The sequence below is a fragment of the Vidua macroura genome, chromosome 18 (genome assembly GCF_024509145.1).
Source record: "Vidua macroura isolate BioBank_ID:100142 chromosome 18, ASM2450914v1, whole genome shotgun sequence".
Taxonomy (NCBI): domain Eukaryota; kingdom Metazoa; phylum Chordata; class Aves; order Passeriformes; family Viduidae; genus Vidua; species Vidua macroura.
The window spans coordinates 8,150,387-8,174,802 of NC_071588.1; the positions used below are offsets into that span (position 1 = coordinate 8,150,387).

General features: G+C 41.2%; 1 protein-coding gene and 1 long non-coding RNA gene across 3 annotated transcripts; one reads left to right on the forward strand and one right to left on the reverse strand.

Moving 5' to 3' along the window:
• Positions 1 to 1,842: 1,842 nt before the first annotated feature.
• Positions 1,843 to 24,153, reverse strand: YPEL1 (yippee like 1). 2 transcript variants are annotated; one of them, XM_053993715.1, is made up of 6 exons: positions 23,750 to 24,153; positions 22,570 to 22,921; positions 19,828 to 20,110; positions 8,802 to 8,845; positions 7,283 to 7,391; positions 1,843 to 6,307 (listed from the first exon to the last, which is right to left on the reverse strand). In XM_053993715.1, exons 3-6 carry the CDS (start codon positions 19,942 to 19,944, stop codon positions 6,218 to 6,220), a joined length of 360 nt encoding a protein of 119 aa, XP_053849690.1. In that variant the 5' UTR covers positions 19,945 to 20,110; positions 22,570 to 22,921; positions 23,750 to 24,153; the 3' UTR covers positions 1,843 to 6,217. The 2 variants fall into 2 exon arrangements, with proteins under 2 accessions (XP_053849690.1, XP_053849688.1); XM_053993713.1 differs by lacking the exon at positions 22,570 to 22,921.
• On the forward strand, positions 22,915 to 23,719 carry LOC128816252 (uncharacterized). Its single transcript, XR_008439831.1, has 2 exons — positions 22,915 to 23,015; positions 23,095 to 23,719. It is a non-coding gene; the product is annotated as an uncharacterized LOC128816252 (long non-coding RNA).
• Positions 24,154 to 24,416: the final 263 nt, after the last annotated feature.

Genomic DNA, 24,416 nt, shown 5'->3' on the forward strand with positions numbered 1-24,416 from the left:
GGTACAGGGCGAGCCATGATATTCCATGCCAGAATGGACTTTGCACACAGGTACATGTTTTAATGTCAGAATGCAGACTCCATTTTGAATAAAGGACTAATTTGGCCCTGCCATTGTTTTTGCTTAAACTAGAAATCACTAAAGTCTATTTGGGCAAGAAAGAAAGTTAAGCTATGCCTACTATTAAAATACAGAAATCAGACCATGAAAAATCTACTCATTAATTTATTAAACACTGAAAAATCTGTATTGTCTGCTTTCTAGAGTGATCTTTACTAAGTAAAATCTTCAGTCAATCAGGTTAGCATAGATTAAACTGCTACCAGGATCACAGAGCACCTCAGCTCCTCAGCTCAAATCTTATTCAGCAGTACTATAGAAATGAATGAGCCAAGCCCTGAGAACAGCTCAGCCTCTGCTACAGGAGAAACAGTTAATGCTCGTCAGTGCCGTGGCTCAGCAGAGCTGCTTCACAGCCAGGAACTACTTTGTCCAGCCACAGCTGCTGTGCCTGCTGGAGGTGAGTGCCAGCAGCAGCACAGGTGCTCACTCCCTGCTCAGACCCATCTGGGGCAGAGCCAAGGGCAGGGAGCAGAGGAAGAGACAAAAGTGGAAAGAATCTTACGTGGGCAGTGACCCAACTGGAGTCCTGTGCAGAAGATAAGCTCAGCTCTAATTGTGGCTGTTTTCCAGTTCAGGCTACCTGGACTCCAGCATGACAGACCTACTGCTGTCCCCAGTCAGAGCTGCAGAACTTGGGGCATGGGGGAGAACCCCAAACTACACCACTGCCCAGTTACTGAAATTTAACAGGGACAAAAAGACATCTCATGGAAGGTTCTCAGGCTTTAGATGAGGCATCTGCCCATCCTTGTCTATCTGGAAGTCAGATATCCTGGTGTTTTCCAGCTGGTAAGACAGAACACTGGAGTTCACATTGCCAAAATTGTTCTGGTAAGCCAGTTGCTTACAGTTGGTGTTTTATAGTCCCTCTGATACACCAAAATATAATGGGATGTTACTATGAACATCTCAAATCCCAAAGATACTTGTTATTTGGATCTTTATTACTTCAATTATATCCTGTCAAAATGTAGGTTTTTATACAAGGAAGACCATACATCTCACATAAAATGCCATTTTATCCCTAGGGTTTGAGGGTTTTTTCATATCTGGAAAGATCCTTATTTCATGCCCCTAAGACAGCACTTGAATAAGAAAAAGGGTAGCTGGCTATCTTCCATTTTCTCAAGATGGAAATGCTATGTTTGATCTTGCATGAAGAGCATCCCTATCTCTTCGTGAGATGAAGTGATGGATTATTGAAGATGGCATGTAAGTGTGCATTGAATGACTTCATTCTGAGCCTCAGGCAGTCCAAAAGGATCATATCATTGACAAGACCAATAATCTGATGAGAGAAGCTACAGGAGTTCCTCCCAGCCAAAGCAGAATGAACAGAGGGAGTGCTGTGCTCAGAGTGCTCCTCAGGTCTACAGCTGATCGAACTGACACAACAAAAAGCACACCTACACTTCAGTTCGTCTCAGGATTTGTTTTGGGGGTTGTCCAGACTAACTCTCACTATGCAGAGGTCCCACAATTGGTTCAAAATAGGCAAAAGTCCTAAGAGTAGCAACACAAATTTCTGTATTTTGGAAAGATTTGTGAAAGGAAAAACCCCAAATGTTTTGTGGCAGTCCGAAAACCACATAAAATCAGATTCAAACCATTTACAAGCTTTTAAGAGCAACTAAGAGCACTGTCTTCTCTCTCTGGCCCTACCAGAGGGTAAAGCCTGAGAACTCAATTAGCAAGAAAAGATAGCACAAAACCAACAGGTAACCCAACAAAACAATTGAAAGCTTTTATTGTGATACCTCGAATAGATACAGTATAGTGAAACAACAAATGATGTACAGTATTGCAAGGACAAAACAGCAACACAGCCATGTCACCTGTAAAAGAAAGCATTTTAAAGAGTTTAAGAAACAATGAGGCACAACTCAACTGCCACTTATGACTCATGCTTTAGACCTTAAACCACTTGTAACAGTCCTTTTAAAAGAAACCTCTGAAGCATCTGTTCCTTTTCCTGTAAGTGTTTATACTGCTGGTTGGCTTAACATGAGTCTCAGTGAAGTCCAATAAAGTGTCCGTGAAGTTTAACAATAATTTGACAGCTTCTTCCTCTCATGGCCAATATCCAAGGCTGGAGATGAGTGAAGTTTGGTCTGTGAGTCTGGAGGTCGCTGCTGCTGCAATCTGGCTGCTGAGATGAGCGGGCAGGAGGAGCCCTACGAGCGGCACTTGGAGGGAAGTGCATGGCCACCAACCCTGGCACCCAGCCTCGGGGAGCTCTTGCACTGATCCACCAGCGGGAAATACAGATGACCTTTGGTTATGGGTGCAGTGGGGACTCGGTCGGAACCTCTGAGGCCAGTCTTTAACTCAAAGAAATGTCATAACCCATGTTCCCCCCTCCTCTCCCAAGGACTGCAAGCACAAAGGCACACCACCCACACTGGTCATTATGCTGGGCCTTGCAATTGGGACATTAAGATGGAGCCATAACAATCTTCCTTCACACAGTTTGCCATTGTACAGCTTACAACCAACAAGGGAAATTCAGATCCTGGCCCTTTTAACTGGCAGATAAAATTAAGATTACCAGGCCGCTAAAAGCATACAGCAAGAGTGGTTAGGCTGAGCAATCCCTCACCAAATAGGTCAGCAATCCCTCACGAAATTCCACAGCTGATTCCACAGCAAGTCTGCAATGTGATAAGATTTTTATACATGGCAGCACTGCCTTTTAGTAATCAAAAAGGTACTTAAAGTAACCAGCCAAAGAAAAACTCCAGGGTTTGGAGGCAGACTCAATTCTGGAAAACCATTGTTACAACCATTACTTTGGACCTAGACAGAGAATATGTGGTCAGATCACTAAAGTCACACCAAATTATGATTAATTACCTTAGGACAGGCATGGCGCTTTAGAGGTTCAGTGGAAAAAAACTTTCAATACATGTACATTTTTGCTAGCAAATTCCTATGCATCCCAATGAACATTTCTTCTAAGCCAGCTCATAGTAGTTCATTTGGTCCAAGAAAGAGCCAGCAAGAAACAAAGGTTCACAAAAGCTTTTTGTTACAATTTATAAAAAACAAAATACAAAATAAATGTTAAGACCAAAAAAACCAGTACAAGTAACAAAAGTGCTCAAGTTGGAGGGGAAGTAAACTTGCCCAGAGCAAACACATACAAACTTTAAATATAATCTTTAATATATTACAAAAATTGGTTAGAGGGAAAATGCTTTAGTAACATTTTTTTCAAGTAAGTTTATTTTTCTTTCAAATGACTGCTGGAGGGTTCAGTGACCAGACTGACCTCTTCACATCAGCCAGCAGTCATTGCTATCTGGATTCAACTTTCACCAAAACAAATAACAAGAATTCTCTCTATCTTTATGAGGGGTAAAAAATAATCATTGATGCTGCCAAACAATATGGGAAGAAAATTCACATATTCCCTCAAAAGACTGAGCCTCAAGAATTGTTACATGGCAGCATAAAATAGTGATTCTGTACTAGTTCTACTCTTTACTCCTTCTAAGCATCCACTCTTAATAAAAGACCAAAAAGAATATTGCTTTGTTTGGTTCTCTTAAAAGCCATAAACATTACATTTAGATCATTAACTCTTTATGCCAGTAGTCTGAAGCTTTATGTGCTAAGCACTTGAAGTCCCAACCTTTGGCATCAAAGTTAAGTAAGGTTTTGGTGAAAATGTCCAGTTTGAAATATAAATAATGCACTGAAGAAAGAGGTTGAGTTTCTAAAAATATGACTGTATTACAGACAGCATTACCTTATTAACAAGAGCTAGCCAAACCCCCAATTTTGGAGAAAAAAAATCCTTAATACTTGACATATTTTCTTTAACTTAAACTCTCTCTGGAAAAGCAGCCATTACTTTTGCCTTCAGTCCAGTGTACTGCCTCAGCAAGTCTGTAGCCAGGAAATAAGAAAAACCCAAAGATACACAAACCTCACACAAGCTGTTCACAAGTATCAACATTGCAACAGGACTTAGAAGCCAACACAAACTTTTTGCTGATAGAAGTTTCAGTGCCTTCCTTGTTGGCAACATACATTGCAATGGTGGGAAACAAAATACTAAGAATTCCAGGTCAGAAAGAGCAGGGGACAGGCAACACCCAAGCCTATCTTGCATCAATGACATTGTTAAAAATGAGACCTGATGTGAACACAAAGTAGCAATGTGTAAACCACAAAATCCAGGTTGAACACAACTGTACCACCTGAGGCCTCTGGACTGAAACCCAACAGCTTGAACTACTTCTCTAATTCTTACATTTTTAATTCATGGGTATCAATCATGACAACATCTGGCAGGCAGTTTAGCCAGCCTGCATCACAGAGAATGTGTACACCTGGGAGAATGCTCCTCTCACTCCTCCTCCCCACAAAAACACTGGAAAGCTGGTTTTAAAGATTTGTATTGCCCCTACCCATTGGCGTAATTTTTCATGTCTGACAATTTCTAAAGTGCAGCAGAGTTCAGAAAGCCTATGAGAGATTCCCAAAAATAGAACAGCAGCAGCAGCACCTGTGATTAGTTTCAGAGGTGCCATATTAGAATTGTTATTGAGAGAAAGGGATTTCATATTGCAAGGCTTCTGTATTGTTCAGTTATAGGACTTACGTAGTGTTAAAGGGGTTTTTTTTCAAACAGTTTGTCCTCAAGCAGTAAAAGGATTAACATACAAAAAGTCTGTAGAGACTGTTTAATTTGAAAATTAAGTTAGCAAATTTATGTAGAGCGTTTCTTTCACAGTTGCTCAGTTTGCATACAGAGATACCAACAGCTCATATTGTGCATATACTTTCCAGAAGTTTCTCTCATTAACTGATTCCATTAAAGAAACAGCATGAGAACAAAAGAGAAGGTGAGATTCATATAAATTTTTATTATAAAAAGATACTTGGGGATGATTTAGCCAGCAAACCAGGAAACCCTTTCCCCACCCCCAAATTTTAAAAACTATCTTACTATTTTATTTTATGAAAAAACAAGTCAAACTTCCCTTCCCTCTTATTACTCCTCATTTTCCTGCAGGTACTATATTAATTTTCATGTCATAGGCTCTGGCCATTTCTCACAAAAATAAATATTTTTGTTCAAATGTAGCAGAAGCAGAAGACTTCAACAAGTTTCCTTGACATCAACCTCTTTGTCCAGTGCATTAGGACTATAGAGTTACATGGAACCAGCCATAAAACTTTACTGATGCACAAGTCCCTGTTACTGGCAAAGGTACAGTACCAAAACTTTGTTTTTTTCCTAATATACCAACTAATTTTTTTTCAAAATAGAAGATGCATATATTTTTCTGTCTTTTTAATCTTGCAAGCTATAGTTTTATAATTTTTTTTTTGTCCAGCAAACTCCTTAGGGAATATGTTGGTCTTAAAGGAACATATTCTATAGCATTATTGATTTAAAATCCTTCTATGTTATTTCATTAAGATACCAAACCTCTGGCATAACGTTTCCTAACAACTTGAGGCCTGCTAACTTCAGTCAGTGCAATTTAAATCTTTTTTGAAGTGAGCACTGTACCTTTAACCAATTCACCTACAAGATGTACATAGGTTGTGGTACACTCAAATTGAAAAAAGAAATTAAAAACTACAATACTGCATCCTCTTCACTGCCAAACACATCAGAAATTGCTACATATAAAAAAGCACCCCATCCCATACATTCTTTCAGACTGCTCAGGTACAGAACCTCTACAGGACTGGAGTGTAGGTGTTTAGGCAAGAAGCATGCACAGCAGAAGTAGCATTAAAGGCATAGGTCAGAGAGAGATGCTAACCAGAAAAATCTGTTTTCAATTAGTGAACTGTTTCTCTAGTCTGAGAGAGTTTAGAAAAAGGTCATCCAAAATGTTCCAAAACAACTGTTCACACAATAATACACGTACAAAAAGAGGGAACTTACACAAGGAGGAAAGGCAAACATGGCCTGAAATAGCCACTTACACTACACCACTCATTTGTGAGGTTTCAGAGTTCAGTGATATTCTCAGGGCCACTCTAGCCAAGTTCTTCCTTTACTTTGCATTAGTCTTTGTAAAGCCTGTTCCACAGAATATAGTCCAAACAGAAGGAAAAAGGTTGTGGTTCACTCCCAGCCATTGTCTTTTATCATGTGGGCAAGTTCAATGATAAATTTTCCTTCTTTGTATTTCTGACTGCTCTCAAAAGCATGTTCCTGGAAAGGAAAAAAAAAAAAAAAAAAAAAAAAATCAAGACAACACTGAATTAAGTTCAGGAAATTAAGTATTTTAAACATCAAACTTCCAATAAAAATACAAATCAGGAGCCATTACAGTTAATAACCCATATTGGTTACACTGAGTAAGGAGAGGGAAGGGAAAAAAAGAGAGGTTGAAAAGCATTGAGAAGGAAACAGAAGCAAACTTCTCCTAAGTGAAATCAGCAGATCTACTGCACAGATCTTGCTGTAGAACTGTCCATGTTTTCTCTCTGCTTAGGGAATTTTAATACTTTTTAAAGTGAAGGTTAGGAAATGGCATGTTATACATGTTATTTATTTATTTATTCCCAGAAGTAATGAAAATAGGGAATGCAAACCTCTTCAAAAGCTCTCCTCTATATTCATCATCACAGGAAACACATTAGGAAAACTTCTAAAATCTGAAGCTACACTCAATCAGTGAAAATCCTACCCAGAACCTAAGGTTTTCAAAACCTCAAAGTTGCAACACAGCTGCAAGCACTCAGGTAAATTTTCAAACAACAGGATCAAGTCCACATTACTTGTAAACAGAGTAATATGCTCAGTACAGTTTATTGTAATTAATATTTTTGCTGTATAACCAACTTTTGCAATCCATGACACGACACACTCACTTTAACAATTTCTCCCACCTGGTTTAGTGCATGTGTGCTTGGGAGTCTTGCAAAAAGATTATCAAATACAGAAATATGAGATAGCTGTAATAGCATCTATAGCTCATGCTTGATTTGCAGTCCAGAATAAAGTTATTATCTGCTACAGCATTTCTGCAGATGCAAGGAAGCAAGACTACATTAGAGCCTGATGTACACAAAACCACCAGAGCTAACTCACATAAACTATCAGCAAAGGTGCTACTCAATGGCTACTCAAACATCTGTGCTTCAACATGCAAACATTTATTGAGGATTTAAGTCTATTACTTACATATTTCCATCCAAGAGTGGTTTTACAGTTTTCACAATAGATATCTGCTACAGCATGTAAACCTGTCAGAAGAACTCTCTCCTCTGCTGGACCACAGCCCACATTTACCCTGAAAAAAAGGGAGAAATTGTTAACAGATGAGTGTGTTTCTTTTCTTACTGTTCCCCACCTTCTCTCCTGCAGACAAAAAGTGGTTAAGCCTAACTTATTCAATGCTGCAGAAGTAACTTCCTCTGTAACTTCAGCGTAGAATAATTTCTACACTGAGCAGAAGGACAGGAAGAAAAAAGGGGTTTGTTTTTTGGTTTTAAGTGGCTGTGGTGTCACTGTTGGTGATACTCACTGCCAGCAACAAAAACAAGCTAAATAGTTAAACTTCCAGAGAACAGAACACTACACAGTAACTGGACACTTCTACAGTTTCAGGCTTTACTTCAAAAACTATTTGAGACCTCTCTAATGGAAGTCTGTACCAGTGAATCAGCACCAAGAGCTGAATTTAGAACCAGCTCCAAAATAGCAGCAAGAAAAAAGCCTCATAAATATTTCTTTGCTGCAGATCAGCAGACTAAGCTCTGATGAACAAACAGCAATTTCAAAACAAAACATCCCTTGAAGTACTGCATCAAGCAAGTTTTTCCACAAATGAGTCTATGCAGAAAACAAGAGGCAAGACCAAACCAAGTTTTTAGACAGTTTTAAATATGAGCAAAATTTTGCCATTTTTGCTGCTGTAGTACCAGATTCTTCCTATTAGAATTATAGCAGAAATCCCAAGTCCCCACTGAAGGACTACATATTAAAAGAATCTCAAGGATCTGCAATCAAATCCTTTGCAGTTACAGTTCCATTATTCTGGTCAAAAATAGACCAGCACACTCAACTGTATCTTTTTCAAAATGCTGCAACACAAAAAACTGCTGAAAAATAAAGACAAAAATGCAATCCTGCATATAAAAAACTTAAAATGCACCCATTAACAAGTGCAAAGAGCCTCTTATCAAGGGAAGGACATGCCTAAGATTGCAAATATTAGGCTTGATAAGATCACAGAGACCTTTTGCCTCTAGCACATTTGCAATATTCAAGGTCATTAAAGATGTACCAAGTTTACTGAAACATTAACCTGTAAATGTATCCAACTGTCAGACTGGGAAATTCTTTAGACCACAGTAGAGTTGTCTAAAGAAAATTTACAGTCACTCAATATCTTGTGACTTCTGGAGTATCTCAGAATGGCAGCTCCTCTTGAGACAGCTACCATTACATAGACAAAAGGAATTTCACATTAACACACTCCCCTAATCTTTCAGCTCTTAGCAGAATAACTTAAAATATATGTGCAAAGGAATGCTTCAGAATCAGACCAGTAGCCCTTTAATAACTACTGCTGGTGAGTAAAGCCAGCATTAAAAAGAACAGGGCAAAGTACAACTCTGTTAATTCTTACTGCTTTCCCTTTGGGAAGCACAAAGTTACACTCTGCAGGTGGTGTGCAGAATCATATCCACATACTTACACAGAATTGAAGAGGTAGGCTCGTCCCTGGCTTCCCTGGAAGGACTGCATTAAAAAAAAAAAAAAAAAAAAACACATATTAAAAAACACAAGCCCCACCAAACAAAAAAATTAGTTCCAGAAGGGTATGTAAGTCGACATAGAACGATAGCACAGATATAAACTATTTCAGATTAATTACTTTATACTAGTTCTTTATAGGAAAGTCTGGTCAGACAAGTTTTCATCTACATTAGATTTTTGATAATGATTTTATTTTACTTTGTCAAGTGCTATTGCTGAAAATTCAGCATCCATAATGCAAGCAAAACATATTTTTCCCTACCCTCTGCAAGGTATCAATTCTCATTTTCCTAGACATCCTTCATGCTAATTGAAATAATCTGCTTTTAACGCAAAGAGAATTACTCCCATCTCCTCTGTTTTCCACTGCTGCAGCCAAAAGATTATTTATTTCAATTTCGTTGCATCATTTGATATAAGAGCAGTGAAATTCTGGACCAAGCATAAAACCAGCATACTGTACTCAGGAAATGCATCTGATCAGTTTTTAATTCACAGATAAGCTCAGCTTCATTTTAGTAAGACAACTGTTACCATCAAAAGCTTGACCACAGGCATATGCTTTCCAGCCTCTCACATTCCTGATAAATGATGGACAAACAATGGCACTTAGACTTTCTTGGCTGGTTCTAAATTAGTGTTTTAGTTCAGAGCAGTAGCACAGTTTTGAATTAAAACCCCTAATCAGCCACACTTAGTGGGAGCTGGTTTGGCTTGTGGAGCAGTTTCAGTGCCTGGGAACTGCACCCTTGATCCTTCTGAAGCAACTAAACCAGCAGTTCTTCCATGCACTCAGCAATGTTAATGCAGACACAGACCCAAACCTGTGCTCAGGATGTGAGCTGCACACATCCTGGGAGAACTTGTGAGCAGACCAGAGCCAGCCACAGGTAAAACATTCCAAACCTGTGTCAGACACACCACTGCTTTCATCTGCCTCCTTCTGCATTCAATTACTTGGTAATTTAAACACAGCCATTCTTTCCCATCCAAACAGGATCACACTGGAACTGAGTTTTCCTTTCTTCTCACTTTCCTACTGAATTCCATTAAAAAAAAACCCAAAAAAAACCAACAAAAAACCAAAACCTCTAAACTGTCTTAATTTCTTTTTTCTTCCAGCATTTCAATTCTCTAATCTACTTTCAAAGAAAATCAATTACTTTTCCATGATGCAGAGAAAGTACAATTGTTTTTAAGAATCCCTGTGGTTCTAGTGTTGAACATCACAGACCAACTTTTCAGAAGCCTGTATTAGATCAACATGGAAGGTTTTTGGAAGGAAAATATCAACCTGAATACTTTAGCATGGTTTTAGTAATGCCAGGCATGAAACCATAGGCAAAAGGTCCTTTCTGCAATGGATTCTTCTCCTGATACTTATTTAGTTGTATCATTACAAGTCATTTGACACTAAAATAGGTATTTTGCCACTCTACCAACTAGCAACACAACTGCAATAATTGTTGTCTTTTATTTACTCAGAATAGTGTGGGAAAAAATCCCCCCACCTTGTAAAAGGAAAATGCATATAAATGAACCCTTTTTGATCAACACTAACCAGATTATATACTGCCATAAAGAATGTTTAAAGAAATCCCTGGCTCTGGACTACTCCAGGTAGCAATAGTGCCAGAGTAGTTACATACAGCCCTTATGTACTTGTAAAATCTTTAATATGAGAAATTCTATCTAACAGTTTATAGCACTAATATTTTATTATTCTAGCAACCATTTAAAATAAGTATTGAGAGAACATGTTACTGTTCTCCACAAATACTTGAAGGGAGGTTGTAGCCAGGTTTGGTCAGTCTCCTCTCCCATCTAACAAGTGACAAGACCAGAGGAAATGGCCTCAGGTCGCAGCAGGGGAGGTTTAGGTTGAATAGCAGGAAACATTTCTTCACCAAAAGAGTTGTCAAGCATTGGAACAGGCTACCAGGACAGTGGTGAAGTCACCATACATACAGGAGTGGCACTTGGGGACATGGTTTAGTGGTAGACTTGTCACTGTTGGGTTTGTGGTTGGACTTGATGACCTTGCAGGTCTTTTCCAACCTCAGTGATTCTAAAGAGGTTCTACCTTTAGCAAAGACAAAAGAAAAAGTACTGTCTCCACCAGCCACAACTACAAGTCTTATGTTTCACCAGGCAAGGAAAACCAGATAGGCTGTGCAGGACAGTGAAAGCTGAAACTTCAGGTGTGACTGACCCTGAAAAGAGGAGACTTGGTTGAGAACAGAGTCTGAACAGTTCTGTCAGAAAGTAATTTATCCTTAGAGCTGCCTTTAAGACCAACAAACAAAAACCCCATGCCTAGTTCAGTTCTCCTGATATACTTAAACACACATCACAAAACTGGCAGAGCAGTGCAGACTTACACTCTGCAGTTCCTACAGAATAACCAGGACTCTCTAGACTAGAGCCTGTAACAGAGAATGCTTACTGCAGGTGAAAACAGAATCTCTTCAGATATAGACTCTTAAAAATGCCCATTAACAAATGACTAACCAGCCTGGGTTAGCAACACACTGATTTAGAGAAAACTACAGATGTGCAACTCGAAAATTTAAGAAAAGGTAAAGGAAGCACTTCAAAAATCCTCTTATTCAGTATGAAGTAAACATAAAACTAGAACTTCCTTGTTTCACATACCTGAAATTATTAACAAGAACTTCCAAAGCCATGATGACCATGATACTTGGTTAAACTACTGTAAAAATCCTTAAAATTAAAAAACTTGCAGCCATTTCCCCTTGCTTTAAAAGCTCCCTGTTGTTAATTAGAATTCACAAACCCTTTTTCAAACAGCACCAAGAAATACTCTCTATTATCATGTGCTAGTTTCTCTATTTATATGTAATTACACACACCAATCACATATAAGTTAATGTGGTGGGTTGGGTGTTTTTTTGTCTGGTCCTATATAATAATTTTTAAACTACTTATATGCCATACCTGAATTTCCCTGGTAGGCTGGGGAAGAAAAAAAAGACTCCAGAAAAAAACAAGAGTCAGGAGATCTTCTGAACAATCTTATGCAATTATTTCTGCCAAATTTATGTTTAGTCTTGACTTAGTATCACCTAATAAAAGCTCTCCTTTGACCCAGCATTTTTCAAAATTAAGCAGAGGGCAGTAACAGGATGCCAGGAATAGCACAAAAAGCAGCTATTCCCCTCTCTTGTTTCATAAGCTGAAAAAAAATTCAAGCCAAATGAAATACAAGCCACCGGTTGGAAAGCACTGCTTTAGTTGTTTTTCTTTTCCTAATATATTTTTAAAGATGACTTGACTATTTTTGCACCCTTTGCTTTGTTGCTCTAGATATACTGTACTCTCTTAGGCTTATTTTCCCTCAGAAATAGCCATTACCTTCTAATTTTTAGGATTATCAAGGTTGAGTGGAGGGAAAAGCAACACAGAATCTTTTCCTGTGTTAGAAAGAAAGTGTGTTCACAAACATGTCACTGTGAAAAGCTCCTCCATTCCAGCCTTGCTTCCCGTCCCAGAGTACAACTGATTCATCTGATGCCATCTTTTCTTACCTACACTCCTGTTTAGAGGCTAAGGATTGTATTTACATGCCACAGAACACTTGTTTCCTTGCCCAGCTGCAAAGAGCAAGTTCCTCCATGTTTACATCAGTCAGGTAACTCGACAGGAACTTGCAGCAACTTGTGTAACTGCATTCTGGAACACAGAACGTGGGTCCAGGCAGCTCAGACTTCCCTTTAAAACCAGTGCCCAACCACATCATCTGTGTTTCATTGAGCATCGAATGGTGTGCAATCCAGCCATGCAGAACTCCTATACACTGACTGGAATAAAAGCACAGCAAGGATATCCATTTTTAAATTCCCATGCCTTCTAATTTTTATTATCAGTCTCTTGTCAGCACTTGGCAGTCAGTTTCTTCTTCTCATGAACAGCTGATATTTTTTTCCCCAAAACTGTATTCAAACACCACAAAAAGGTATACATCTGTCACGGATGCATTCTCTTATTGGTGTAAGAATGATTCATTATCACAGTTCTACTATCTGATGCATTCTACTACTAGAAATGAAAAGAGGACAGCTCAGTTTGGTGCTTGAGCTGCTTGCTAAGCTTGTAACTTGGCTATAAACAGAATATTTTGCATAACCAGAAAAAAATTAATACTGAAGATTTGTTTTTACCAGCACTAGGTTTCTCACACTCTGTACTGTATGATTCAGTTATACTGATATGAATTTTAAGGGACTGTCAGGTTGAACACCTTGTGTGTCAACTCCTCCAAGAAAATGAAGAAAAGTACTTTAAATGGCAGCATCAAGGACTAACAGGCACAACTGTTCAAACCAGTCTCCACACAAACCACTCTTCAGTAGAATAAACATCACCTATGCAAACACAAACTTTAACTGTGCATTTAACTGAACATTTGCTCAGCACTCCCAAGATCACTAGCACTATACATAAATCAAAACTAAAGCAGAACATTCTATTCAAACTGAGTCTTAAATATGTCTTATGCAGTAGAGAGGAATTAGAAGAGAGTCTCATCAATAATGACTCACAGCAACCAGGATTTTCACTTAGAAGCTGGGTAATTTATCAGTCCCACTACTATCTGCAGTTGAACTTTAAACTTGCTATAAGGCTGTTTTTTCATGGTCCTCAATTAATAATACTGCATTGATTTATGAGTTAAATTATTCCTCAGAAAATCCATATCTTTGACCAGCTACCCATTTATACAGAAGAATGTGCCAGATCTATCATGTTTTCTTGTTTCAGCACAGCTGAAAGTATCCAGAACATCTGTACAGTATCAGCAATAATGTCCAACTGTGCTTACAAACTACAGTGAAGTCACCTGCAAGAACAGTTTGGAACTAGGATCTTTTCAAGTCATCTGACAGACCTCTGTCACCGATACATGATGTAGTAAAGAAGCTTTATACATGTTTCACTTGTACACACATGCAGAATTAGTTATGATCTATGCTTGTAAGTTAAACCCACCCTTACCTCTAACACCAGGATTAGCTGTTTTACCCAAGAGGAAAGGAAATATCTGTCAAGCAGAACATGTATTTAATGCCCTAAGGCACAGCTGAAGGCATGGGTGGGGGAAGGGATGCTACTGAAAAGCTTATGCCATCAATTATTCCCCAGAGATGGGATTAGATTGCATGGCTAGAGATCATGCTCTACAGCAAATAGCAGGGAAACTGCCATCTTAGCATGTACTGGGGGCAAGGCAGGCATGATTCTGAGCAAGTCACAGGGGCATTACCAGTGTCTGCAAGCTACTTGAAACACAGAAATAAAATATTAAAGAAGGAAAATGAAAGAAGTCCATAGATTTTCATCCGGTTTAATTCCCTTTCATTTGCTGAAGCTAAGACAGATCAAGCTGAATCAGTTCTCTAGACAAATAAGCAAATTTGGGAAATACAGAAAATTGTACTTGTTAGGGGCAGCATTCTTAAAGTAAACCAGAAACAGAAGTGCTCTGAAGTTATCTCCTCAGCAAGATGCATCAGAGAGTGTAAGGATATCCTCTCTTCAAGACTTGTGACATAAATTCAGAAAACTGAATTCAACATAAGATACAGATAAAAAAAATTATCAGGGAAAACCCCATTTGTTCCAGTTAGTGTTTCCCTCACATCCAACTCCTTGATAATGCAGACCACCAGAGATGCTGCTGCCCAGCTGCATCTTAGGCAACTTCTAGAAGATTCCATGATAAATACATTTTTTTTAAAGTTCATTTCAAGTATTTACTGAATTTGATAAAGCAAGTTACAAAGTTCAATATGTAGAGAAGAGCCTTAAAAAATTCTACCCCAAAAACTGCATGTCTGCAAATCTGGCAAATGATATTTCCCCAAAGTGAAGACTTTGTCATGCAGGACAAGTTATCTTGACCTATGCAGCTTCTTGAATGGATTTCAGAAATAATTATATCAAAATACACAGAGTAGAACACTTCCCAACTCCTTTAAGCTTTCACATCTATTCTTGGATGTTTTCCAAAGATTACTTCTCTTTCAAAAACTAGGTTCTTTCCCCAGAAGAAAAAAATGAACCCAAGAAACTAGAAACCTCTTGGAGAAAAAAAATATCACCAGAATATTTATGAAATTAGTGAGGGAACAAAAACGGCCTTCAAACATTCATAAAACAGGCCCATCTATCATTCTAAATACTCATTATATCATAAGCAAAGGAGGATTACAAATTGAACCAAGCTAAGCACAGCATATTTACTTAAAGACAATAAACCCTTTAAAAAATTCCTCTTGATCTCATCAGTTAAACAGTGGAAGACAAAACCACAGATTGCTAAACAAGGCTAAAAATGTTTTAGCATCTATTTAGGCTTAAGACTCTTCCTTCTTATCAATAATAGAAGAGCAATCATACTGAATGCCTTGGAGAACTAAACTTAGCCACCAAGATCATTGTTTCACCCAGAAGGTGCAAGGATTTCCCAATGCAGCCAATGATAGCTACATATATACATATATACCTTTATGCAGAACTCAATTCTTGAAAATACTGACACATCTAGTCTTGTCTGTGACTTCACATGACTTTTTTCCCCTCTGGTCAGATATGCTTGGTAATGAATGAGACAGAAAAAAGTGACAGTATTTATACAGTCATCTATACAAAGTAATCCAAATTCTCTCCATTCCCAGAATTAAGGCACACAGTAAATGTTTCAACATCTTTCAAGCAGGTCAGCCTTGAGTAACAAAACATTATCTTTTGCATTATATCCAACGGATTCCAAAATTCTATTAAATATTTTTATTTTTTTGTAATTTGGTGGATCATACCTGAATTTCTGAACAATTATTGGAACTTAGCAGGTACAAGCCACTCTCAAGTGCTTTGGAACTTCTGCTCTTCAAGTAACATTTATCTCCTATAAAATTAACTGCTCTTAATAATCACTGCACATTTCCTATTATTACATAACAAATCAAAAGAAAGCTCCTTCAGTCAGGCCTTCCACAAAACTTATTCCAGAATTGCTCCAAAAGCAGCAAATTTATAACATTTTATTTAGTCCACACAAGTGGTAACCTCCCCTGTACTTCAAGGAGCCTTGTAGTTCTCTCAAAATTAAATTAGGTTTGGATTTTTAAAATTATTATTAGAAACATATACTGTTTGATCACTTTTTATGTGCTGTTTGAACATCTTAAATCCACAAAGTATCAATTTTAAGTCCACTAATTGCTTCCTATGGCATCAGCTCCTTGCCTTGCTCTTCATTAAGACCTGTGGTTGTTTGCTCATAGTTTACTTCTCTTCTGTACCTACAGTCATGGTAGGATATGATTTCAAAAATATTTACCTCTTTAAAGAAATTTTAAAAAGCCATAGGTTCTTCCCCATCTTGTGAAAATATCCCAGTGTAGTGATGATTGGTTTATTCCTTCTCATAGCATTTTAAAAAATACTTTAACATCCTGACAGACTCTGAAGTCTTCACCAGAGAAAGAGAACCTCCAGCACTCACAGACCTGCTGGCAATGCAAATCAGTCACCTCTAAGGTGCACCTGACACCACCTCAAACTTACACTTACTTCAGTTAAAAGTCACCTACAGTTTATTAGTTCTCTTACTGTGTATCCTTCCAATCAGTGGTTACCCCAAGATAACCTGGGAGTTATAAATTGTTATGGCAACTGTTCATACATGTGTGCAGCTGTACAGAATAATGTTTGTCATTACCTCTACTGCCAATGACCTCCCAGTTTGGGGATGCTAATCTCAACCAGTCCTCTTCCCGTGCCTTCCCCTTCCCCAAGTTCCTCCCCAGCTGCAGAAAATAAGGTTATTACAGAGTGAAAACCTCTAGAAATGTATGTTCTAACCACTATCATCATGTTGATTTCAGTACTGGGCAACACACAGAATCCTTTCACAGCCGCAGAGAAAACTAAAACCGCATCTGAATTCACTTGAGGGGGTAACCCATTTTTGTCCTGTCTCATTAATCTACATTCTTATTTCTAAGCCATTGCCAAGACTCTTGGTTGCCATTTTATCACCAGCAAGGGCACAAGAAAAAGAGAGCTTTGTGATTCATTCCAGGGCAAGAAAGAGATCCTGCTGCTCAAAGAGAACAGAAATAAAATGAAAAGGTGATTCGTGTATGCTGCCATCCTTGTCAGACAATTGGCACCAACAATTCTCAAAAGCAGAAGAATTGCAAATCTGTATTGAAGTCAGAGATTCTTAGGATCAGAGGGATGATTGACAGAGATATGCAGCACTTTTTGCTTTTCCATGACAGACCAACATTTAAGAGAAACACCACTCAGTTCACAGCATAGCTTTTCAACTTCAAGTCAAAAACCACTATAGTGTCAGGTATAATAAATTCTTATACCTCAAAGCGCATTAGAAAGCCAGTTGGAGCTGTTTAAATTAGAAGTGCACCATGCATTTTGGTTCATTTTCCCTGACCACACATGAGGAAGAAACAACCACCATGTACCCAGAAAAGATGGGGTGAGGGACAGCCCCCAAAGGAAGCATCTATGGCCAGACATTAAGTAAACACTGTTTGCCTTTATCTGCTGCAGAGAAATTGAGGCACTGGGTTCTGACATGAGATGGTACAGAAAGCATTTGGAATAAAGTGAGAATCTACAACCAAAAATTCTATTTAGAGAATATAACACAGAGCTTTAGCTTTTTAGGCCTTCAAGGCAGTGGGGGGGAAGTCAGGTTGGACAGTCTGTCTCTATTCCATCAACAAATCCAAACCAGCCCAGGAACCACACTGTTCTTTGAAAACTTTCAATGGCATAGAATCAAACTTCCTACACTTCAGGTTGGTTTGTGCTTGTTTGGGATTTTTTCCTGCATCTGAAAAGTTACAGTAACTAGGATTCTAGATATGTCAAAAAATAATCTCTTTCACTAACCTAAGTTCATTGCATATAATGTGCCTCAAGAAAGGCTCTTTAAGAGCAGTTCAGGAAAAAAAAAAAAAAATCAAAATTTATTTGCACTCCCCACCCTCCCCAGGGCCAGGTGTACTTATTTTTAATGATCCAAATCTATCTATTGCTTTGCAGTTGTTCCCATCAGAAGAACTTCTCCCATGCTGGATTATGTAAAGCTTCAGCCTCAGGAAGAGGGGTTTTCCAAAGCTGTGTCCCAAATACAAGTACAGTAGATGACAAGTGTTCTTTTTATTTTAAAAGCATACAAAAATATACCACACATTTAAATGCATTTCTCTTTTACCATACAGATTTAGACAATAAAATATGGTTAAGAAATCTTAAATTGACAAAATATGAATCAGCTGTCAAATAAGCATATGGTCAACCTGCAAGTACAAATATTTTTGTGAAGTGTCTCCATCAAAAATTAAGGAAGCCAGAAATCAAGCAGAATCCACCTCCAACACCCTTCCCAACACCTTTAGAAACAGAAGTAATTATTTGTATTTACTACATATTTTTGAAGAGTCCTCTATGTTTCCGTTGAATTGGAAATTTGATTCTTAACATTTGAAATTATTTAAGAAGCTGTAAAATGAACACATGATTTGCTTAACATATTTGAAGTATTCTGCTGACCAAAGCTCCTGAGCCCTTGGAGAAAACTGGCACATGTAGCAACAGCAGCAGCTTAGTTGGCATGCAAAAATCTCAAGTCCACAAAAAGAAGAGCTTCCTATTAGAGTATGTGCTCAGATTGCATTTTCTCAATGAATTAATACATGCTAAGAGACACAGCAAAAAAAGAGTTTCTTTCTTCTTGTAAGTATCTACAACCTGAAGTTCAGGAAAGATTAACCCACCCCAGTATTTTTTGGCCCAGAACATGAAGTGAATAATGCAACTCTGAGTGTCTGTAATTTAGAAGCCAGTGGTGCCAAAAAGGCCTCTTATACTCATATTCTGAAATCAACATGGAAAAAAAAAATCAAGTAAAAGGAAAAAATTGTATGTTGAAAACCCGTTATTGCCTGATAGCCCTTGGATAAGCAAGCAGGTATACTTTCTCCTCACCCAAAGAAAACCTAAATTCAGAAGCAGCAGCATTTTCAAGCCCTCCCATCTCTTCAGCACTGAAGAGCAGCATCACCTGAGTGCTGCTCAACACACAAACAGGCAGGAGCAACAGAGAGAACTTTAGTTAGTGTCAAACCCTTTAAAACTAACTTTATTTGACAAAACAGTTATAAAGAGAACATTTTGTATTAAAAAGTTTGAAAAGCAACTGAAGTGTTTTCTCCATGACAACATAAAGAGTAATTTAATCAGGAGTTTGTTTGAAGCAAAGAATAAACCTGTCTGTCAAGTATTTATCCCAAACTTCAAGCTTTCCTACATATTTCATACATTACAAGTCTTGGTTTCTTCTAGCAACAGGGAAGAAGGGCAGGCCTAGCCTGTTTCAAGGTTCCACCTATTCTCTAAGCTCAGACAGTCCAACTATTTTGAACATCTCTGGCTAATCATATTCCTTAGGAGCTGGTAGACAGCAAAAGTGTTTACAAATTCCATAAGACAAGTGGGACACCCTGGAAACAGACAGTTTTGTGACCTTTAGTCCAACAGAGTCAAAAGAAATCTCTATCTGGAATAACCATAAGCAGAATAATTTCCCTACCCAGAGATCCATGCTTCTTCTGATAGTTTTCCTTAGCAGACTTTTCAGATACAACAACCCACAAACAGTACCCACCTGACAGCAGACACAGGTTGTTAACATGGGGAATATATTAGATCAACCTTTATGTCACATTCAGAAGCTTCCAGAATATATCCAGTTCTTAGTACACAACACGTATGACCCAAGAGTGAACCCAGGGAAGATACTTTGAAGTATGCATCAATTTGCATCCCTTATCTACTGGCAGTGGTGTCACAGTGACAACTATTTTGGTTAAGAAATAATTCATGAGGTCTCTAAAGAAACCACTTGCCTTGGAGATCAATTCATCGTGATTGGCGAGATGGGCTCTGCAGTGGATACAGCTGTAGGTCCGATGACAGTTTGGCAGGTAAGCCTGGAACGTTTTTGATTTTGTCATTTTTACCATCTCTGCTGGTGGCTCCTCACTCAGCTCAGGGCTGGCACTTGAAGAATTACAACTTTGCTGAACTCGCTGACAAAAGAAACACTGGAATATGCAAGCAAAAGCCGTTGTTGTTCTGGAGTGTGTGTGGCACTTTCCACACAAATGACAGAAGAGAAACAGTCACAACCTGTAGGTGAAAAGAGCAGAACAATTAGCAGCTTACAACAAGACCAGAGTTAACTTGTTATTCAACAAGTCCAGCCATAAAGCGAAGCATTATTTTGAGCAAATAACTGGAGCCTGGCTGCACTACAGACCCCTTTTTCTAAGGAACTGCACAGTTCAAGTTCCATTCAACACAGCAAAAAGCAGTTCTGTTCCACTAATGGCTTCTACTCCATCACACTTCCAATGAGGGACGAGATTCAAACAGTTCTCCACGAAACACAAGCACTTTCTATGTTATACCAGGTGTATTCTTTAAGACATCCACGCAGAAAATCAAACTAAAAAGGTAGGGAATGAGAGGAAGTTAATTGTCTTTGAAGTTCTAATTGTCAGTTCCAATACAGTGAGCAACAAGGAAAGCAACTTGTTCTGTCCAACAGTCAATATATTTTATATATTTGCACTTTGGTTTTTAGCAAAAATCTTGCAGGATCACATCTGGCTTTAAGTCAAATACCAAGTAAGACACTGCCACCCTATTCAGGATCGGTGACTACTCTTTCAGGCTCTGCAGAATTATGCCTTTAGGCAAAGACCTTCTTGATTGGTGTCCTGATCAAAGCTAATTAGGTACTTCCTCACTGTACCAGAATAGCCTTAATGGAAGCTACCAAACCCACAATCTGATACTGCAGCTAAATTCTGCACAGAGAACACCCAACTGCATCCTTAATCCTCAGAGTGCATTCAGAGATGTTACATGTCAGAGCACGCCAGAGCCTTCTGCTGTGCTGGAAAGCAAACCTTTTTCGTTTGCTTGAAAACAAAACAGATGCTAAACACTGATAACATCTCTGGTCTGTCAGAGGCAGCAGCTCCCAGGCTATGTATGCACCACGCTAATGAGCGCTCCAAACACTGCACAGTCAACTTATGTCATCAGCTGTCAGGTGACTGCCTGAGTAGGTCAATAGCACAACAGAAATGAGAGACAATATAAAGAATTTACAGTTTGCTGATCCAGCTAAGAGCATGCAAACGAGTTATCACAGTTGTAAATTGTGTGCAGGGCAGCACTAACCACTTTGCTAGCAATAGCATACTGGTTACACAGCTAGAGCAGATAGTGCAAGCCACATAAATTAAAGTCTGCTTATAGGAAGCAGTCACTGCTTCAAAAGAAGTCTTGAGAAAGCAATTGTACAGCAGAGCAAGCACATGAGACAAGCACAGCAAAACTTAAAGGGGTTTCAGTTTAGATTTTTTTTAATCTTAAGCAGGAGAAAACACAAACTACTGAACGACTTGCTAGAAGAACAGTTACACAAAGAATTGCAAAGGCAGAGATAAGCCACAAACAAGACACGTAACACCACAGGCAATCCAAAAAAAATAAAGCAACAATGGGAACAAGCTGTCATCCAAAGGATGGATCTACACATGAGAATGACTGGGAAAATATTTGATAAACTAAACATTTATATGTTTGAAATATGAACTCATTTGGCATGAAGAGCAGGACTTTAATATTAATAGCAATTTAAACAAATATTATATACTTAGTGTCCCAATACAATTTAATTACAACTGCACAGGGAAGAATAATTACATTATTTGCAGAAAACAGTTCGCTCTTGTAGAACAGCTAGATATGAAACCCCATTTATTGGAAGTAAGATATACAAGAAAAGTGATCTAAGAACATGAAGTTTCTGTTAAATTCCCTCGTTGAACTCAATGTTAGATACAGATCCTATTTAGGTTAACAGAAATAGACAAAACCAGAACAAAACAGGATTTCAGAATGAAAGGCACCACATGCTTGACTTTGGCTTAAATTAAACCCTTTCCATCAGTAGTTGAAACACCAGTTCAATCCTTGCAGAAGTTCAGTAGGTGTAAATGTGGCACTTGGGGATGTGGCTTAGTGGTGGCCTTGGCAGTCCTGGGTTAATAGCTGAACTCAATGATCTTAGAGATCTTTTCTAACCTTAGCAATCCTGTGCTCTGGAACATAAAAGGAAAATATTTTTCTTCAGGGCATTCCTAGAAGTGTTTTTAATTCACACTTTTAAAGGCAATCTGAACTCTTCCAGATTCAATGTACCAGGTTCTTCAACTACAGAAAATAACTCCAAGGCCGATTTAACAAAACTATATTTGATATTGCTCTCCTCAAAAAGACGACTCTGTTTGATACACACCATAGGAACCACAGACTCGTTGTGCCGTTACAGGCACAATTCAAAACAAACCATTTCCTAGCTGGCTCTAACAATGGTGAATAAACACCGTCTCACTTCCCCTCTCATAGTTACGAGCAGTTCCTCGAGCTGCTGCTCATTATTCCGCACCGAACCGAGCAAAAACCCGAACGGAACTATTTCTGCCCCGTTCTTTGGCCACGGCACAGTCCGTGCTTTGGTCCTGCGCAAAGACAGGTGTGTCTCCTGAAGCCCTACTTGTGTTCGCACCTACCAGCGCAGGGCCCAGGGGCTGTCCCGGCCGCAGGAGCCGGGCACGGCGATCTCCGCCCTCCTCCCGGGGCTGCCCCGGCGCGGCCGCCCCCGAAGTCGCCCGGGCCGGGCGAACAGCGGCCCCGACCCGCCGCGCGTGACGTCACGGGGCGGGGCGCCAGGCGGCCAAAGGGGCGGGGCGGCACCGCCCCGCGCGGGTCCCGGATGTGTAAACAAACACCCCGAGGAGCGTGGCGGGGGGGCGGCCCCGCGCCGCCGGGGAAGCAGCGGCTGCCTGCCCCGCGAGGGGATCCCGCGCCCGGCACGGGAGGAGCTGTGTCGGGGATCGGCCTCTCCGTCGTTCCTGCGGGGCTCTAAGGAAGAAGCGACATGAAATACGCTCAAAGAGTCTTTGAGCGCCTGCGAAAAGCTGGACACAGCCTGTGCACGCACTGTCAGTAACCTACGGTGAGCTTACTCCAGCAGGGAAAAACCTCCAAGTTAAAGATTGAGCCACAGGAGCCTCATTTTCACCTTTACATACCAGGAAATAACAGGAGAAAATAAGCGCGGAGAAAGTTACCGGCTGACACCCCCGCTGCCCCGGCGGGAGGGAGCCGCTGGCCGTGCGCCTTTAAAGCCGTTTCCTCTCACGCCTGAGCACGAAGCTACCGGGGCGGGTGACGCCGTCGCGTTTTCTGTAACCCCCGCAGCGATTCCAGCAGGACAGCGGCTCTTTCCCCGCTCTGGCCACCGGCACGGCCGCGCGGCCACCTGAACGCGGCCCCAGCGCTGCTCCGGCCGCCAGCTCCGTGCAGAAACCCACGGCTCCCGGCTCCGCGCGGCGCGGGTGAGAGCGCGGGGGGACCCCACCGGCTCCCGGCGCGCCGAGCTCAGCTTCGGCCCCCCCCCCCCAATTATGTAAACCGCCCTTACCCGCCCCGCACCGAGAAGACTGCGGGCAGACAGCGCTGCCGTCATTTCCAGGCGCTATAAATAGCGCCCGAGCCTCCTCCCGCCAGCAAAGTTGCCTCGGTGGCCCCGCGCACACGGGAGACGGCGCCCCCCCCGCCCCCGGGCCGGGGCGCAGCACGGGGCCCCTCTCACAGCCGCTTTCCGCCCGTAACCCCCCCCCTACCCCTCCAAAAAAATAAATCCCAGCACAGGGAAGAGGGGCCGCTTCTCACCCGCTCGGTACTCACCGCTGCGCCGCGCCGACTCCGCTCCCAGCCCGGGCTCCGAGCAGCCCCCGGGCCCCTCTCCCTTAGGGGCCACGGGTAGGAGGGAAGGCGGGACCCCCGGTCCTTGCGCGGCGGGCAGCGAGAGCTCCGCGCCGGGCCTTCACCGAAAAACAAAGAGGGGGCGACCAAGGGAGGGGTGGGGGGACACGACGGCTTCCCTCGCCTCGAAGGTACCGTCTCGGCGGCGGCCACCGAGGGGGAGGGAGGGGGGTCATAGACGGGGGTCGGGCGCGCGTCTGCCGCGCTGCGGGCCGAGGGGCGGCCGAGGCATCGTGCCGTGCCCGTGCCGTGCGCTCCGCCCGGGCTCCCGCTCCCGCCTTTGTTTTGCTTTGCCCCGGCCCGGGGGCGCAGCGGCCGTTAAACGCGCTCCCCCCGCTGCCGCCAGCCAATCGCCGCGCGCCCTCGCGCCCGCGCGCGCGCGCCCCCCGCGCCCGGCCCCGCCTCTCTCGGGGGGGGGGGCGGGCAGAAGTGGCGCGCGCCCCTCCCCTCCCTCGCCCCCGGCTTTGTGGAGGAGGGAACGGGGCCGCGGGGCGGGGGGCGGGGCCACGGCGCAGGCGAGGGGGTGTGTCGGGGGCGTTGGCTCCGCCCCCCCGTTTGCCACGCCCCCCGCCGGCCGTTGCGCGCGCGG

Excerpts from the sequence above, each read along its gene's own strand:
- YPEL1 (XM_053993713.1), bottom strand. The coding sequence starts at position 19,944 with ATGGTAAAAATGACAAAATCAAAAACGTTCCAGGCTTACCTGCCAAAC. Across the intron at positions 8,846-19,827 it reads ACGATGAATTGATCTCCAAG|TCCTTCCAGGGAAGCCAGGG; the intron begins GCAAGTGGTTTC and ends TTTTTAATGCAG. Across the intron at positions 7,392-8,801 it reads GCCTACCTCTTCAATTCTGT|GGTAAATGTGGGCTGTGGTC; the intron begins GTAAGTATGTGG and ends CCTTTTTTTCAG.